This window comes from Piliocolobus tephrosceles, chromosome 19 (genome assembly GCF_002776525.5).
Source record: "Piliocolobus tephrosceles isolate RC106 chromosome 19, ASM277652v3, whole genome shotgun sequence".
Classification (NCBI taxonomy): Eukaryota; Metazoa; Chordata; class Mammalia; order Primates; family Cercopithecidae; genus Piliocolobus; species Piliocolobus tephrosceles.
The window spans coordinates 37921005-37940754 of record NC_045452.1 but is presented as its reverse complement, the minus strand read 5'-3'; the positions used below and the strand labels follow the sequence as shown (position 1 = coordinate 37940754).

The window sequence follows — 19750 nt, the reverse complement described above, 5'->3', positions numbered from 1 at the left end:
AGTTCTATTCCTTCAGCTACATCCCTGCTACCATGCTTGCTTTGCAAGTTATATACTTTCTTAGATTGATATTAACCTTGTTTCCTTTTATCTGCTTTTTACATGTTTTATTATGGTTGATATTCTTTATGATTGAAAGATATGAATATTTTCTTTCAGTGTCAGTTATGTATAATTAATTTGTCTAATGTTTTCATCTAACTTTAGAGTTGGCCTAAGTTATGCTTTCAACCATTGTATTTGATGGGAGCCAAGAGACCGTCCTTTTGCCTTCTCAATTTTTGACAAAGGTTTCTTTTCTGAGCTGCAGCTCTCTGCCCTGTGATGTGTCTGTATTTGCTTGTGCCTCTGATCTCTCTTAGTTATAATAAGGTTCTGGTTGGGTTTGTCCGCCTCTGATTCACGTCCTGTCTTTGGATATTCAGGTCTAATGCTTCCTGAAACATGTTACAGTAATTGGGGTTTTGGCGTGGGGTTCTTTGACAAGATCTCTTTGATTTATGGAATGAGATGTCAGGCTACCATTAGTCATTTGTGAGCTCGTCTTTATCAGAATCCATCTTTTCATGGTGGTGAATGTTCCAGTGAGTTACTATAGAGCAAAAAAAGAAGAAAAGAAAAGATCATGCATTTTTTAAATGTACATCTTTTTTAGCCAATAAAATCTCACCTCCAGCTAGTTGGCTTGAAGAGTGATCTAGTATACTCATCCCTTGACCCTCCATGAATCTATTCAGGAAATTAAGTATATTTCCATTAAAATGTCTCCTTACTTCTGTACTATATCTGGGGTGAAGCTCACAGAGCAAGAGACCAATGTATTTTCCTCAACTAATGCTTGTAAGTGGAATTAGGGACTTCTTTTAGGAAGCTAAACTGGATACAGATCAAATGGCTTTCCATTCAATGAGGACAGATATTTTTACCTGATTATTGAGATCATTTCTCAAGCGTGTCCATCATTTGCCTGATAGAAGGGGACTTGTTATTGTGGAGCCTGTGAGCATTTAACATTATTGAGGATGTTGATGAACTACCAGGCTGGGCAGGCTGAGCTGATCCTGAACCTCAGGGGTCTTATGCATTCAGGTCTGGTGACTTCCAGAATCACAGAAGATTAAGAGGGGCATCTGGTTACCTGGGCCAGGAGAGTAAGCCCACTGGTAGATTTCAGACCCTGAGAGTCCCAGGGAGGTCCTGAGCAGAGTTCTTTAGGAGACTCAGCATTTCCTGGGTCAAGTGGCTTAGGAGAACCAGAACTGAACCAAGGATTGAACTCTAGAATTCTCCACATCCACCTTCTCTTTTCGTGTTCTCTGCAAACAACAGCAGGTTTCTTTTGAAATAGTAAAATGTTCTGCAGCTCTTTTCCCCTCAGTTCAATTGATTTCACTTTTTAATCCTGCATTCCCTGAGCACTCTTATCAGAGGTAGAACATCTTCTGAATTTGGTTCAAAGTGTTTTTATTACTGTGAGCGGGCTTTTTCCTGGCCTCCCACATCCCTGATTGATTGCTGTTTGTGAGCACCTGGAATGGACACTGCCAAGGAGAAGCCCATCCGGGTTTCTTGCTCCATGCATTTAATTATTATGCAGAGCAATTGAGAGCCAAAGTATTTTAGTCCCAAGAGATGGGATGCTAGAAAATGAAGATGAAGACGTATTTTTTATTTAAAGCACTGGAGACTCTATGCTACTAATAACCCCTAGAGTCACTTATGATTCTTCTGTGGGGTTTTACTCAGAGGTTTAGTTCAAGGAACCCAGAGAATATGAATATGAACCGAGAATTACCTTTTTTTTTTTTTTAACAGTATCTTGGACTGTGCTTTCTACAAGGCTAGCCACAAGTCACACGTGGCTATTTTAGTGAATGTTAAATAAAATAGAAGTTAAGTCTTTCAGTTGCACTGTAATCACATGTCAAGTGTTCATTAGTCACAAGCAGCCAGCTCATTGGGCAGCGTAGACAGAATATTTTTGTCGTCACAGGAGGTTCTGTTGGACAGAGCTGGTGCAGGGCGGAGAGGAACTCTTGCCTTTTAGACACTGGTTGCGCAAGAGCTTGAAGTGTCACTACCTCTCCTTGACCTCCTTAGCCAAGTCACCCCACACACATTGGCTGCTTTCCATGGGGTGTTTGGACTTTAGAATTAGGCAAGCATTAGATTCAGTAAGAGTAGCTCTATAGGAGCTTTTTCCAGAAACAAACAAACAAACAAACAAAAAATCCTGATGATTTGCTTTGGGGGCAAATCTCACGTTGAAATGTGATTCTCAGTGTTGGACCTGGGGCCTCAGGGGAGGCGTTTGGGTCAAGGGGGCAGATGCCTCATGAATGACTTGTTGCCCTCATCAAGGCAATGAGTGAGCTCTTGCTCCTTTAGTTCACATGAGAGCTGGTTGTTTAAAGGAGCCGGGCACCTCCTCCTCTCTCTCTTGCCCCAGCTCTCACCATGGGATGTACTGTGTCTGCCTTTGCCCTCCACCTTGAGTGGAAGCTTCCTGAGGTCTCACCAGAAGCAGATGCCAGCACCATGCTTTGTGCACAGCCTGCAGAACCATAAGCTAAAATCACAACTCTTTTCTTTATGAATTATTCAGCCTTAAATATTCCTTTATAGCAATGCAAACATGGCCTAACAGACTTGAATTTTCTAATAATAACTCATAGACCGAAGAAAGGTAGCAAATGATTAGATAATTATAATAATAGCAGCTATTTTGTGGCATATCTCCTGTGTTCCAAGCTTTTGTTCTACATGCTTTACAATATTAACTCTTTTAATCTGCGTAATTAACTTCATGAGGGATGGTATTATATTATCGCCATTTTTTAGTTGAGGAAACTGAGGCATAAAGAGAGTAAATAACTTGGCCATGGGTCACACAGCTAATAAGGTATTGAACTCACATTTGAACCCAGGTGGTATAACTCCAGCTGCCTCTTGTCTCTCTGGAAATGACACCAAAATATCCAGAGTACTCCCTCTAAGGGGACCAGCAACCTGGGCAGGAAACTAGAGAAGATATACTAAATAGATACGCAGGCTGGTTCAGGTTCTTACTAACACTACAAATTCTACGGAGTTTTCTATAGCCTGGACAGAGTAAAACTAAATTTTTCAAAAGGAAGTCATAGCACTTTAGACTGTTTAGGAAAGATACAATTGCTCTACCAGGGCCAGGCAAGGTGGCTCACGCCTGTCATCCCAGCACTTTGGGAGGCTGAAGCAGGTGGATCACCTGAGTTCAGGAGTTTGAGACCAGCCTGACCAACACGGTGAAACCCTGTATCTACTAAAAATACAAAAATTAGTTGGGCATGGTGGCATGTGCCTGTAATCCCAGCTATTAGGGAGGCTGGGGCAGGAGAATCGCTTGAATCCAGCGGGCGGAGGTTGCAGTGAGCCAAGATGGCACCATTGCACTCCAGCCTGGGTGACATAGTGAGACTCCATCTCAACAACAACAACAACAACAACAACAACAACAACAAACAGTTATTCTTATTCTACCATACCGGGAGGTATGGTTTGACTGTGACCCCACTCAAATCTCATCTTGAATTGTAGCTCCCATAATTGTCATGTATTGTGGGAAGGACCCCATGGGAGATCGTTGAATCAAGGGGGTGGTCTTTCCCCATACGCTGTCTCATGGCAGTGAATAAGTCTCACAAGATCTGATGGTTTGATAAGGGGAAAGCCCTTTCAGTTGGCTTTCCTTTCTCTCTTCCCTTCGCCATGTAAGACATGCCTTTCACCTTCTACCATGATTGTGAGGACTCCCCAGCCATGCAGAATTGTGAGCCCATTTAACTTCTTTTCCTTTATAAATTACCCACCCAGTCTTGGGTATGCCTTTATCAGCAGTGTAAAAACGGACTAATACACCAGGGGTTGGCAAAGGCTAGCCCATGAGCCAAATATGACCTGCTGCCTGTTTTAGTAAATAAAGTTTTATCAGAACACAGCCATGCAAGTTTACTTACACATTGTGGCCGCTTCCACATTACGTTTAAGAGCTGAGTAGTTATCACAGAGATCCCATGGCCTACAAACCTAAAACATCTATTATTTGTTTCTTTATGGAAAAAATTGCCAACCTCTGTACTAGATCGTATTCTCCAAGCATTTCAAGATAGTCTTAGTATATTTCTGAACTTGAGGAATGAATCCAAATTGTCAAAATGGACTGAATAATTGAGTATTTTTATTGCTATTCAACATAAGGATGTGCACCCCCTCCCATGTGGCAGGCACGTCTGAATTTATATTGGCACTAAAGCTTGGCGTTCCACTAATCTTCAGATACCCCTTTTCAAAGACCTGACTGCACGTTACCTGGGTAATTTCTGATGGATCCCTTAGTTCTCTAAGGTCCCTTTGTGGTCACTTTTCTGTTTCTGTGCCTGCCCATTGTCGGGAGATTTGCACACAGAAAACGTTCACTGAATACCTCTCTTACTTTATGATCATGGTGGAGTGAACCAAGATAGTAGGCAAATGTTAAAATCCAACCATCTTTAGATTCTGTACCCCATTTTGAAGTTAGAATCAGTTGTTTCCCCAAAATCTGTTTGCTAGACCTTCGTAAAATTACATTTTTCCTGATTATAAAACTTATGTATGCAAAAAATGTGGAAGTACCTAACCACAAGAATAGTGGTCCCCCCACCCCCAATCCTGCTACCTCAGCTAGCCACTGTTAATATTTGAGTGTAATAAATAGTTTTGAAGGAGATTCTGTCTCTTTGACGCATTTTTCTTTTAACTTTTTCTCTACATCATTTAAAATTTCTTAGAAAAAGAAACATTTTTTTCTTTGGCACATAATAGTGCATGATATGGATATGCTGTAATTTACTGAACTGTTTCCTTGTTACTGAGCATTTGGATGGTTTCTAGCTGTTTGCTGTTATGCATAAAACATCACGACCATCTTGGCACACGAACCTCTGTCTGCTTCCTGGGTGTCTCCTTAGGGTCAGAGTCTCAGAAGTGCAGTTACTGAATTAAAGATAGTTAATATTTTTAACACTTATTAGATACACCAATAATGAATTAATGAATTAAAGGCCAGATATGGTGGCTCATGCCTGGAATCCCAGCACTTTGGGAGGCTAAGGCAGGAGGATTGCTTGAGCCCAGGAGTTTGAGACCAACTTGGTCAATGTAATGAGACCTCGTCTCTGCAAAAAAAAGAAAGAAAAGTATTAGCTGGGCTTGTTGGTGTGCACCTCTAGTGCCAGTTACTCAGTAGGCAGAGGTGGGAGGATCTCCTGAGTCCAGGAGTTCAAGGCTACAGTGAGCCATGATTGTGCTATGGCACTCCAGCCTGGATGACAGACCAAGAGCTTATCTTTAAAAGAAATAATGAATGAATGAATGAATGAATGATCATGTCATCTCCGAACTTCTTTACTGACCTTAAGCAAGACTGCGCTAGTTCATGTAATCCCACAACAAAGACTTATTAACATGTGTTAATGTTCGCAGACTGATTATTAAAACAGAGTGAAATCAAGCCTGCAGGCGAGCAGGATCGCTTCAGCGTGATCTACTGGGTGATTTGATATTTAGCTTTGGATGGTGATCATTTTCTTAGGAGGAACGTGGTTTGAGTTCACAGACATTTGCCTAAAGATATTTCTTAGGTTCCTTCCTATATTCCAGCAGTTTTCAAACTCAAATGGATGTAGGAATGACCTTGCAGGGTGGGACACCCCAGGGCCTCGACACCTGCTGTCCTATCTCCACCATGCGCTGTCCCCAGAGAGCCCCAGGTCTCACTGTCTCCATTCAGGTCTCATGCAAACATGGCCGAATCCAAGAGTTCTCTCTGACTGCTGGGTCACTTGAGGTCCCCTTGCCTGCTTTGTTCCCTGGGTGGCTCTCATTCCCCGTAACCACCATTCCTGCATGCATTGTCTCTCCTCACTGCAGCATCAACTGAGCGGGCAGGACTTTTCTCTGATCTTGTGAATGTCGTTCTGCGTCAGTAGCTCTTACGCCCAGGGCCACGTGAGTGTCAGGCTCAGGGTCATGTCACAGTGATTCATGTTCTGGCATGCCATTAGCGTCACTGCCCGTATTTTGGTGTGAGTATAATCAGCTTTGGGGCATTGGGGGAGAACCTTGAGAAGGACCTGTGACATGAAGGACGTGGGCTTCAGCAGGTAGGACTTGGTCATTATTTGTCACATGAGTTGTATGTGTGAACCTGAACCCCAGCCGCTGCGGGCGCAGGCTGGTGGAGCCTCCCTCCAGGGTGCCAGCACCTACCCGTGTCACAGAGCAGCAGCGCAGCAGCCTGCAAAGCCGGAGGGCCAGGCGGGTGCCCAGACTGGGTTGTGTCCTTCAAAGGCTACACTGGCCAAGCAAAGCACCTGACTTACAGAGTTTAACTTGGGTATAGGGAAAAATTAAACTCAAAAGCCACATGTTTATACCAGTGCGTCCCTTCCACGTGACATGGAAAACACTGTTACCAAAACATTAGCAATTATGTTTTTGGGGGAAGCTGTCGCTTTATGAACACTGATGCTGTTCATGATGAAGAATGGCTTACAGGCTTACAGTAGCCTTTCTGCGTTTAGGATAGTTGCCTTGGACATGGCAACCTTATCTTTGTGGCTCAGGAACATGGATACATGAGAGAATACAATGGGCTTAGCCAGGCATGGTGGCCCATGCCTGTAATCCTAGCACTTTGGGAGGCTAAGGCAGGCAGATCACAAGGTCAAGAGATCGAGACCATCCTGGCCAACAGGGTGAAACCCCGTCTCTACTAAAATTACAAAAATTAGCTGGGCGTGATGATGTGTGCCTGTATTCCCAGCTACTCAGGAAGCTGAGGCAGGAGAATCACTTGAACCCGGGAGGCAGAGGTTGCAGTGAGCAGAGATCGCACCACTGCACTCCAGCCTGGAGGACAGAGCAAGACTCCATCTCATAAATAAATAAATAAATAAATAAATAAATAAATAAATAAATAAATAATAAAATGAATACAATAGGCTTTTCTTCGCACCACTGCACTCCAGCCTGGAGGACAGAGCAAGACTCCATCTCATAAATAAATAAATAAATAAATAAATAAATAAATAAATAAATAAATAAATAAATAAATAATAAAATGAATACAATAGGCTTTTCTTCTCTTTCTCCAGGTCTAGCACATACCGCTCCAAGGGCTTTGACGTCACTGTGAAGTACACACAAGGAAGCTGGACGGGCTTCGTTGGGGAAGACCTCGTCACCATCCCCAAAGGCTTCAATAGTTCTTTTCTTGTCAACATTGCCACTATTTTTGAATCAGAGAATTTCTTTTTGCCTGGGATTAAATGGAATGGAATACTTGGCCTAGCTTATGCCACACTCGCCAAGGTAAGGCTAACCCATGGATTTAAGGAAATCAAATAATAGGATGAGATTCTGAAAATCAGTCATTAAAGGGCTGACACATGAGTCTGGGGCTGTCTTTGGAGACAGTGAGAACCATGTGGTGCAAACAGACCAGTATTCACACCATTATATTTCCAAGCATTTTTTAAATTGAAGGTAAACAGCATGATTCTTAGAACCTTCCTGTAAGACAGACTAATAGCATTAACTTTTTGTTTTATTTTCGTTTTATAGTTTAAAATGTTAACAGAATTTGAATCATGTAGATCGTGATGTGTGTTTAGGAGTTTTTACTAAGGTAGGATTAAAAGAAAACATATTTATTAAATTCATACGTTTGCGTGAAGATGGAGCCTGCGGGCAGCCCTGGAATGCAGGCAGGGGATGGTGCCCTCAGCCAGACTGGGATGTGGCCTGTTTTCCTGGCTCTGCAGGGGACACCTCCAAGGAGACACCCAACACCCAGCAGGGAATATGGGCAGCCTGAAGGCATGGCCTGGGAATAGCCAGCCCTTCCCAGGGGTGGTGAGCCCCGGAGGAGTTGTGGAGCCCTGCTCTCGCCATCACCAGAGCCTCCCCAAATGGGGAAAGACAGAATTGGATGTTCCCCAAATATTTGTACTTGGGGCCTGGGGCCTACCCAAAGGAAATAATGGCTGTATGCAGGAGGAGGGAGGCAGGCAGGGGAATTTCCACCTGGGGGCATTGCCGAAGGCAGGCGGGAGTAGACACGGGGGTGTGTGCTGGGCTGCTGGAGTCCACACGGGTTTGCATGCATCGAGAACCGCAGAAGGAGACTAGCTCTCCTGGCCCCGTACCTGGGCACCACGGCCTGGCCTCACCTTACTTAGCATTAGGCTTGGAACCAGAGCTACATGTGGAAGGAAACAGAAGTGACTGCTAGAGCAACACGCCCCCACTGTCCCGGGAGGATATTCTTCCCATCGTTCCAGCTCAAGTTTATGAGCAGATGGGGATGGGGTGGGGAGAGCAAGAGGAATTTTCTAACCCTTGGCCCCCACAAGGAGAATCACAGTTACTGAGAGCCTATTAGGCCCTAGGCTGAGAAGATACAAGAGAAGATGTGGGTCACTCAGTGCTGATGACTCCGCTGTGAGGCATACTTTGTAAGGTCATATTCTCCCCGTTTTAGTTTTTTCTTTTTCTTTTTACTTTTTTTAGTTTTTTGAGAGAGAGTCTCACTCTATTTCCCAGGCTGGAGTGCAGCAGTGTAATCTCAGCTCACTGCAACCTCTGGCTCCCGGGTTCAAGTGATTCTCGCACCTCAGCCTCCCAAGTAGCTGGGACCACAGGCACACACCACTACACCTGGCTAACGCCTTTCGTATTTTTGGTAGAGACGAGGTTTCACTATGTTGGCCAGGCTGGTCTCAAACTCCTGGGCTCAAGTGATCCATTCACGTCAGCCTCTCAAGGTGTTGGGATTATGGCATGAGCCACCGCGCCTTGCCTTATTCTCCCCGTTTTCAAGATGTGGGGATTGAGGGTCAGTGAGGTGTTGCCACTTTGAAATCAGAACATAGAGCTTCTCACTGTGCAGAGCCAGGGCTGGCTCATGAACCTTTTGTCCTCCGTGTCATAGGGAATTGCAGATGGATGGAAACTTGCATTCCTAAACACATTTTCAAAATGCTTTATCTGTATGTGACTGTTTGGAAATGAAAGATGTATATGACTGGTTTTATGTGAATTGTTCCGAAGATGATAGAGGAAACCTAAATTGCCTGGAATTAATAATATGTAAAGCTTCTGTGAGAACAGACCCCTTCGGGCTTTGCTCAGACCTCCCGACTCACTGTGAGACATTTTATCTTTTCATTTATGAAATTCCAAGATTACTGACAATTGGCTTCCCATTTCCAGGGTTTGAGGAGAAAGCAATAGGACTCATAGGAAGCAGAGTGTGGCTGGGAACAGGGCCTGCAGGGTGGGCTGGGCGGACTGCCCCAGGGGTCTCTGAGGCAGGTGCGCTGAGCGCTCTGCAGTGCTCAGGTTGTGAGGTGGCCCCTGGTCCATTCCAGGGGCTTCCTGTCAAGGCTGTATCAGGAACACCTACAGGGCTTCTAAAACTGCAGCTTCCTGGGCCGCACTGAATCAGGTTCTCTCAGGGTTGGTTGTGGGCACCTGGATGCTTTTAAGTCCCTAGGGGAATCCCAAGGCACAGCCCTAGTGAAGAAGGACTTGACAGAATGATTGCAGCTCCTTCACTGTGTGCCAGGTACAGTTCTAAGTGCTTTCTAAGTATTGGCCCATTTAAGCCCCAGAGCACCTCCAGGTGGCTGCCCTTATCCCCGTTTCACAGGGAAGGAAGCAAAGGAACAAGTCACTCAGCTGGCAAGTGGCAGAGCCGGTCTCCCCTTTGTGTTTGCTTTGCTTTACTGCCTCTCGAGAAGGTGGGTAGAACACCACCTGGGGGCACCCCCAGGCCCACCCTGTTATCCCAAGAGGTGGTTTTGTGTCACTGGTTGACCCAAACGCCCATGAGTGTTCTGACAGAGATTGCATGTGGAAATCGTGCTGGATTCTGCCTCGGAATTCTGCAGAAGCTGAGTTGAAACAAGTAGGAGGTCAAACACAAATGGATTAAACCAATGGGAAGATCTGTGTCTGTTCCATGGTGGAGTCCCCCTCTCCCTCCCTCTGGAATCACAGTTTTAATTCTCACAGCTAGTAAATAATCATTCCTGTGAATGACCATGGGCACCTGGGAGATACCTATAGCATCGGTGCTACTATAATTACGTTTTCATCAAAAACTAACAACTCAGGGTCACCAACTCCAGTGTCTCCCAGTTGTCAAAGCCAAAATCTTAACTCGGGTCTATCACTGACTTCCTCCATGACCGCCAGCACCCCTGGCACACCCGCACCTCACAGTTGTTTGCGGACCTCCCCGCTTCCCTTTGAGTCTCTCTGGAGAAATGAGGGCATCCTCTGTATGTCTTGCTAGATGTGAGGGAGCCACAGAGCACATGAGGGCTTCTGAAATCTGGCCTTGGGGAATAAGAAGCCTTTTATGCTTCTGGAGTATAGATTTGTGCCTTTTCTGCTTCTTTCCCTCCAGAGTTCATCTGGCGGAGCTAAGCCTTGCCCCAGGCTCTGGGGTCCGGGAGATGCTGTCCTCCCTGGTCAGCCACCTCTCATTTGCATGGTGGACAGCTGCGGCTGACAGGCAAACAAAAATGTCTGTGGCCATGGTAGCTCCTAGAGAAAGTCTTCTCTCCTTACTCTCAAATGCCTAAGATTAGGATCCACCACCTGCCACGGTAACCCAGTTCCACGGCTTCTCACACCCCCTCACAAGGCAGTCATGACGATAGATGTGCCTGCGTCGAATGGCTTCCAGAAATACGATCTTATTTGTACAACAGAGCCGTACCCAAAGGAAAAATACCAACCAGTGGGAAGCTCTGTTGGGGCTTTCTGAATTCCTAGACCTGATCACAAGCTGGTGTATTGTTGAACCATGAAAAAAATTGAATATAAACACCAGGAATGTTGTCTGTGGTGCGTGGCATCTACATTGGGTGACCCATGTCTACACTGTGAGTCCTAAGCAGGTGTCCCTCTCTGTCGCCCTCCCGCAGCCATCAAGTTCCCTGGAGACCTTCTTTGACTCCCTGGTGACACAAGCAAACATCCCCAACGTTTTCTCCATGCAGATGTGTGGAGCCGGGTTGCCCGTTGCTGGATCTGGGACCAACGGAGGTAGTCTTGTGGGTATCTTTCAGTCTTAAAGGGGCGAAAAATCACAGATGGATGGGCTCTTTTTTCTGTTTTATTAAACACCTGAGCAGAAATATTAGGCATGTAGGTGTGCGTCGGTACTGTAAAACTTTCATCATCCTTGTTGTCGATCTTTTTAAAAATGACTAAAATTAGACAATCCTTTATGTCATCTGCCATCTGGAAGGATGATTCTCATTGCTTCTCCAAATTCCATTAAAGCTTTTCTTTACCATCCTTGGAAAGGCACTGCTTTCTGTGGGTGGGGGAGGGTCAAGTGAGGAGCAGTTGGGGGGTGTGGTGAGTGCACCTGACTGTGGGTAGGGGGGCAAAGGAGAGTTCATAAATTTGGCAGGGAAACAGGGACCCTCGTAGATCCTTTCTCTCTGTCTCAACACACACACAGGCACACGCGCACCACAGCTCAAGTGTTTGCTATTGAAACAGAACCAAGGCCGTCAGCACTACGGAGGTGCTGGAGCCTGAGCTTTCCCCTGCACCCAGATGTCAAAAGTAGTAGGAGACAGGAAGAATGCACCAGAAGGGGGTGCTGCCAGTCCCTTTGCTGTCTGACTATGAGGGGCGGGCTCTGCACCCCCGGTCCTCAGCTACTTTCATTTGCTACCATTTCCAGGCAGAGGATGGCATAGGATTTATGAGGAAATGTTTTATGATTTTGCAAAATGAAGCTTTGATCAGGGAAGTGCTTATTTTTCTGTTGTCTGACCTGCAAGGAACTAAATAATTGTCAGTCAGTGTGGTTAACTGTCTTATTGCATTTCTTTGAAGGAAAAATCTCAATATGGTAAAGCTAAACTTGTATGTACTTTCTTTGGATAAGAGAAACCCCCCAAAGCATCTTGATTAGATGAGGGTCTAATATCATCTGACTTTTGCAGACTTGGACCCATAACATTCCATGTTTATTTTATTTATTTATTTATTTATTTTATTATTATTGTCATTTTTGAGATGGAGTCTCGCTCTATTGCCCAGGCTGGAGTGCAGTGGCATGATCTCAGCTCACTGCAAGCTCCGCCTCCTGATTCAAGCGATTCTCCTGCCTCAGCCTCCTGAGTAGCTGGAACTACAGGCGCCCGCTACCACGCCCAGCTAATTTTTGTATTTTTAGTAGAGGTGGGGTTTCACCCTGCCAGCCAGGCTGTTCTTGAACTCCTGACTTCATGATCCGCCCGCCTCAGCCTCCCAAAGTGCTGGGATTACAGGCACGAGCCACCGCGTCCAGCTCCTTGTTTATTTTTTAAGCATTGATATTTGTTTCATGACATCATCACAAAGTAGAAGCCTTCATTGCAGTCAAGTTTCTCTTTACAAGTGCATGCTTCTCTGTGTAACCTGTTGATATGTCTGTGTATTTTTTCTCTTATACCTGTAAATATTTTCTGTCCCAGGTCCTGGGTGGAATTGAACCAAGTTTGTATAAAGGAGACATCTGGTATACCCCTATTAAGGAAGAGTGGTACTACCAGATAGAAATTCTGAAATTGGAAATTGGAGGCCAAAGCCTTAATCTGGACTGCAGAGAGGTATTCATGCTATGGTCTCTGTTGTGTCTTTCTGTGTGTGCCTGGGTCACTTAAATATGCCAGCTGGAACCCGTAGATGCCAATAGAAGGTACATTACCTTGTAAGATAAAGGCTAATTACATGAAAAGATGCAGGGCCTTGCTGTACAGTAAGTTGAAATCAATTCATTGTCTTCCCTCCCCACCACAAATATTGCATCCTCCCAATCACTTAGCTTCATAGGAAAAAGTTACCATTAAATGGTGAGTGAAGAGGAGTATCTGAGCTATGCCTTTCACCGTACATTCATCTTGGACTGATGGTCCCTCAGCTTGGTTTAAGAGGTTGAAATAAGCAGATTTTTCATCAGTGTAGGACAGAGAAGGACGAAAAATAAGCAGAATGAAACCAAAAAAGATCATCAGCTTTTTATCCTCCATTCACAGCTAGCCTGGCCCCCAGAGTACCCAATTCTCCCTAAAAAACAGTCATGCTGTAAAGATGTGTGTGGCTCGGTAGTGCCAAAGTGGCCACGTGCAGAGCTCTGACACCAAACCTCTTAGGACCCATGTTCTTGCCCTCTCACTGCGTTTTGGCTTGTTGGTAACACATTACGACACTATGATTATGACTTACAAGAGCCTCAGTCTTCTATAGGACTTTTAGAATGCTTTATAAAAACCATGGGCATTTCATTATATTCTAACCTGTTAGCACTTCCGTTCATATTACCCGTCACATGCCAACATCGATTCTCATATATGCAGGTACCTCTTGTCACGCACGTCCGTGTGAAGAGACCACCAAACAGGCTTTGCGTGAGCAGCAAGGCTTTTATTTCACCTGGGTGCAGGCGAGCTGAGTCCGAAGAGAGAGTCAGTGAAGGGAGATAGGGGTGGCGCCATTTTATAAGATTTGGGTAGGTAGTGGAAAATTACTATCAAAGGGGGTTTTTCTCTGGCTGGCCTGGCTGGTGGTCACAAGGTGCTCAGTGGGGGAGCTTTTGAGCCAGGATGTGCCAGGAGAAGGAATTTCACAAGGTAACGTCATCAGTTAAGGCAGGAACAGGCCATTTTCACTTCTTTTGTGGTGGAATGTCATCAGTTAAGGCAGGAACTGCCTTTTTACTTCTTTTGTGATTCTTCACTTGCTTCGGGCCATCTGGACAGGTACGTGCAGGTCACAGGGGATACGATGGCAGTGGCGTAGCTTGGGCTCAGAGGCCTGACACCTCTGAGAAACTAAAGGTTATAAAAATAACGGTCCCTTCCATTGCTAATCTGTGTTTATTGACAAGAGGCACTTATTTGTCAACTAAGAACCTAGTGGTAGAATCAAATGTCCCAATGTAAAACAAAATACAAAACGTGTGTGTGTGTGTGTGTGTGTGTGTGTGTGTGTGTATGTGTGTGTGTGTGTATTAGAGAGGAAAAGCCTATATTTGGAGGTACGATTCTTAGATTCTAGGTTCTTTCCTGCCCACCCCATAGGCACCCACCCCACAAAAGAACAAACAACAAAACCCAGGACATCTTAGTGCAACATTTCAGTTTGCTACAGGACTTTTAAATAGTCACTTTACTTATCTATTAAAAACATGAAAATGTTATGAATAAGCTAAACTATATTTTAAATTGTTTGTTTTTACACTGAAAATAATATTTGTGAAGAATACTAATACATTGGTACATTTCATTTTCTTAAAATTCTGAACCCCTCCTCCCTTATTTCCTTTTGACCCGAGTGGTGTATTAGTCGTGTGACTCATGGATTTGCCTTAAGGCAGGAGGATCAAGTTGCTCAGGACTCATTCCATCCCTGGGTAGACTTGCCCACGCAGCTGTGCCTGTAGAGGTTGGGGTGGCTCATCTGGAGTTGGCCACTGGCCTCCATTGCCTTCCCTCTGCCACATGAAGAACGTTGCAGATGGGGACAGGGCTGGCAGCGCCTATGTGTGTCTCAGTCTATGATGCAGTGTGGCTCTGGGCTCTGGTTGTTACCAATGCAAATATGGGATGTCTGTTGAAAAATTGTCCCTCCTTCTTCTCTTCATTAGTGAGGTCATAGAGAGTTGATTTGTGTATAGTTTATACAAGTGGCTTTTAATATATTTCAGCCTCAAAAGACAAACAGGTCTTCCCTCTGCCCTGGGGCGGGAGTAGGGGTCCTCAGAGAAGGAACTTGGGCAGCTCTGAGTAAGGAAAGAGCTCCCCACTAGCCATCCTAAGGAGGGCTATTGATTTGCTAATTTGGGCCACGTCCCCTGGGCCCATTTCCTTGTCTCCAAAGTGAGTGTGTTGGGCTGGAAGACACCTGGTTCCCCAGTTCTGAGAACATGAATGAACTACAGTCCTTGACAAGTGGCGTGGCTGCCTGGATTTGTGTGTAACAGACAGACGGTGATGGTGGCTGGAGCCACGTGGGGCGGGGAGCGCCACCGTCACTCATGCACCTTCCTGTTTCTCTCCTGGTTCAAGTATAACGCGGACAAGGCCATCGTGGACAGTGGTACCACGCTGCTGCGCCTGCCCCAGAAGGTGTTCGATGCAGTGGTGGAAGCTGTGGCCCGCGCATCTCTGGTGAGTCCTTGGGACACTCACGGGTCCCCGAGTCGCTGAGTTACAATCACCTGTGGAGCAGCACTGCGTGTTCTGAGTGTCTCTGAACTATTGCTCCATGCGTTTCACATTTTCATATTGTGTATTTGCCTCTTTTATATGTCATCATATAGGTGTAATATGTAAATATATTTTGTGTTTAAAATCTTTATATTTTGAAGGGTTTTGTTTCAACTATTACTTGTTAATTTCACAATCCCCTTCTTTGATGTTAGCAAATAATACCTTCATGAAACTCAGAGGACTTGGATCTGAATGTGCAGTGCCCTCGAGTATTTCAAATAATAGTTCCGTTGGTATAGTATTTTTTAATCCGTGAAAACAATACTTGGTAATATAACTGTTAGAGTAAACAATAATACAAGAATACATTTATAGCCTTTAAAACAAAACACATAAACCAAAAATTTTACTCCTTTTTGGCCTTCATCCCCGCCCTGGTTATCTTAACTTCTGTTTGTGTGGAAGAATATCGTTTTTTCATGGAAGACAAAGATCAATCAGCCAATCTACTCATTAGTTTATGGCCATGCTCTGAAATACAATTAAAATTACTATTGTGGACAACATGCCTTTTTGGGACCTGGCTGATGGTATTCCTGGTGTGACCCCAACTTTCCAGTCAGTTCAGGGCAATAAACATTGGATATAGCACAGCTTTGGGGATGAAATAGAATTAAATTTAGTCTAGTTTTTGCCACTTTTAGCTGGATGTCTGGGGAGGGGTTTTGTGCCCTCTGAGAGCCTCCGTATTCTCAACTGAGGGGTGGTTGGTTGTGAGGTTTGGGTCAAATGCTTGGTGTTAAGTAGACACTTGGAGCTTCCATTTAACGTGCATCCACGGCTCTGCTGCTATTTGTTTAGATGAGAGATGAATGTGACTTTTGGCTTCCTGAGTGTTCTCGTAGCATCTGTCCACTCAGGGCCTTCCTTGTGAGATCGTCAGAAAGTGTTTCCTGCACAAACACTGCGGCCCTGGTGTGGGGCTGATTGTCCTGCTACTCTGCTGTGATGACTGAGTTCGAAGAGTGGCCGATAGGAGCACGTATGGTGGTTGCCTTCTTACAGCTCATAGCAGAAACGGGACAAGCAGGAGAGGGCTTTGGGTTGTCCTGAACCCAAACTTCAGACACCTGTGACTGCCGTGGGAAGAGTGGCTCGCTGATGAAACGACACAGGGGGAGTAAGCAGGAAAGGACGCAGGCCCTTTTTGAAGCAGCAGGTCTCAGGGCGACCAGCCGCCTGGCACAGCTGCAGCTGAAGCCACAGCAGAGTCTCCATCTTTCCCACTATCTGCTGAATCAGAGAAAGTGGCAGGTAACATTTTTAGTGCCTTAAATTTAGAACGCTTGCTGAAAATAAGACCCTACTTAAAATAAGGAGTGATACCCTCATTTCTTAAATAGTAAAAATGCCCTCAGCAGGATTAACGTGAGTACCTTCCAACTTCATATCCTGAATAGAAAAGTCTGACCACCATCCCGAGGACGTGTTTGAAGCGCAGTGTGAAAATCCAGCAAGCCGTGGGCCGGCGGGGCCCCTGTGCCGTGAGAGGCGGGGTGGTGGGGCTGCGGGGCGCTCACACTCCCGAGCTCACTGTGGCGTGTGCTGAGCCGAAAACCACGAGGTAGAACGAACGAGACAACATTTGTTTGCCTTGTCTAAAATTATCCTCTGATTTCATTTGGTCCCTGCGTCAGGAGGGAGAAACTTGGGAAGGTTGTTTGTCTTGGGCAGGGAAAGCATAACAAGGGTGCATTGTGTGTCTGTCTTACTGTCCGTGGACCAAAGTTGTGTTTATTTTTCTTATCTACCAGGTCCGGGTAAACCAACCCTCTTGGCTTGGATTTCCTTCTGGTTAAGGGGAGGGCTGGCTTCAGAGAGTGAAAGACAATACAAGTGTGGAGCTCTGTCTCCTGGCATGGATTGTTCAGATGGGATTCTAGAAATTAAGGGTTTGGAGTTCTGTATTTAGAAATGAACCTGGAGCGGGGACTGTTGTGCAAGGTGCAGCCCATGCAGAGGCACAGAGACCTGGGCTTGTTCGGACCCTGCTGCAGTGCCCACGTGGCTCAGGCCCAGTGCTTCTCTAAGGAGGAAATCCAGACGCAAAATAATACCCACTTTAAGATGACTTCTGGGCCGGGTGTGGTGGCTCACGCCTGTAATCCCAGCACTTTTGGAGGCCGAGGCGGGCGGATCACGAGGTCAGGAGATCGAGACCATCCTGGCTAACAGGTGAAACCCCGTCTCTACTAAAAATGCAAAAAATTAGCCGGACGTGGCGGCGGGCGCCTGTAGTCCCAGCTACTTGGGAGGCTGAGGCCGGAGAATGGCGGGAACCCGGAAGGCAGAGCTTGCAATGAGCCGAGATCGTGCCATTGCACTCCAGACTGGGCGACTGAGCAAGACTCTGTCTCAAAAAAAAAAAAAAAAGATGACTTCTGACTTTAAAACTGTGTGATCTGAGGGTCGAAACTGGCCCCCAAGGACACATGGCTTCACCCCCGGGGAGGCTGCCAGACTGTTGGTTAAGGACCATGGCTCTGGGGACAGTAAGTCCCACATCCAAATCTGAGGTGAGCTACCCAGGCCAGTTACTGGGCCCCTCGGAGCCCCATTGTCCACCTGCTGTTGGAGCTGGCCATGGCACTGTCATCTGAGCTCTGTGCCCCATGCCCTGCTGCAGACCTGGCCACCGAAGCTCTTCGCCGAATCCAGCAAAATGACCATCCCATCTCTCATAAGCGTGTCTGAGAAGGGGCTCTTCCTGTGATGAGCATCTTTAGTAGACTTCGCTTTTTTACAAAGCAAAGATACATTAATGCCGGCATTAGAAATTACACAAATCAATCACAAATGGTCTGAGTGGAGAACGTGGGATGGATGAACCAACCACAGGGAGCTTTCTCCCCAGCTGCATGCCCTGGTGAGGAGGGCAGGTGTCTGCAGTGCTCATGGTTACGTAGCACGTGCCACCCCCGATATTCAGTGTGTGGGCATCGGCAGATGCATCCAGGGGCACCCGTGTGTTTTTTCAGTTCTGCTCTTGGCAGTGTTCTGTCCCATTTTCCCGTCTTCTGTTCTAACTATCCCTTTGGCTTCTATAAGACCCTTCTCCCTCCTCCTTGGACTCCCCCTGTCCCTGTGCCCCTCCTCGTGGAGCCTCTTTTTCTGGCCTGAGACCCCTGTTCTTGCTGCACATCCTACTATGTGATCCCTTCCTTAGCTTCATCAATACCTCCTGCTCACCTGTCAGTGCCTCTGGAAGGTGTGTCTAGCCCAAGCCCATCCCCTGGGGCTCAAGAGACTCAGGACTCGTGAGCCTCACATGTACACTTGGACACATGAACCACATCAATGTGCCACAGAGCTCAGCCCTCTGCAGATGAAATGCGGTCACGGTACTCCTTCACAGTGGCGCCCCTGGTTCCCTCCCCTCCTCATCTTCCATTCCTGCCTGTCTGCAGCAGCAGCCATGTCCAGCAGGCAGGTTCCACGGCAGCATCTTTTGCAGCACCCCTACCACACACCTCCCCAGCGCCTGCTTGGCCCTCCAGTCCAGCTCTCGCCTTTCTTCCTTCCAGCCATGGCCTCCTCCTGCTCTGCCCCACACGGGAGCCTGCCCTGGATGAGCTACAATAGACACGTCAGACACAGTCCTTCCTCAGCAGCCGGCAGGCCCAGGGCAGACTGCTCGGGATCCTGCCTGTGAAGTCACGCAGGTGTCGTTAACTTGCCAACTCAGCAACTAGTGGATATGGGCAGATGCTACCTTCCTTCCAGTTCCCTGGTGAGAGGCACAGGTGGATGTCCTGTGTTGCCGGCCACCTTTTTGTCCCTGGGTGCCATTTATTTTTTTCCACAAATATTTCCCAGGCCTCTTCTGTGTGCAAGGTGTTAGGGCTGCCGCAGGGGCAGGCCACAGATCTCTGTCCTGAGAAGACTTGGATTCTAGTGCAGGAGACCGAAGTGTATCATGCCAATCAGTGTAAATTGTGAACTGCCACAAGGAGAAAGGCCAGGAAGGAGAGGGGCATGGTGGTGTTCTAGTGTTACAAGAGGAAGCCAGGGAGGGCTTCCTGGATGAAGCGGTATCTGACCTGAGATCTGGAGGAGGAGGAGAAAAATGTCCCAAAAGAGCAAAGAGCCCATAGTAGGCTCTGCACCAGGAGGCAACTTGCTGGGCTTGTGGAATTCAGAGGGCAAGTGATAAGCAGAAAGGCCTTGGGGGGCCACAATTAGGATTTCTGTCTTCTAAAGGGCCTCTGCCCTCTGCTACGTGACCTTGGGCAAGTTACTTCACCTCTAGTGCTTTGGTTGCCTCATCTGTAAAGTTGCGAGGATAATGCTATCACACTGGTTGAGAATTGAAGTAATGATTGCTGCAAAGGGCTTATAAGGGTGCCTAATACTAGTACTAGTAGGTGCTTCGTGTGTCTTGACAA

At 46.3% G+C, this 19750-nt stretch overlaps 1 protein-coding gene across 3 annotated transcripts in view; it reads left to right on the top strand.

The window, feature by feature from the left end:
• BACE2 (beta-secretase 2) overlaps positions 1 to 19750 on the top strand; it is a 109732-nt gene that overhangs the window by 63280 nt on the left and 26702 nt on the right. For all 3 annotated transcript variants that reach the window (XM_023191771.2, XM_023191769.1, XM_023191763.1), the window contains exons 3-6: positions 7176 to 7392; positions 11019 to 11147; positions 12570 to 12704; positions 15162 to 15263. In XM_023191771.2, coding sequence (XP_023047539.1) covers positions 7176 to 7392; positions 11019 to 11147; positions 12570 to 12704; positions 15162 to 15263 — 583 coding nt within the window. The remainder of the gene's footprint in view (positions 1 to 7175; positions 7393 to 11018; positions 11148 to 12569; positions 12705 to 15161; positions 15264 to 19750) is intronic.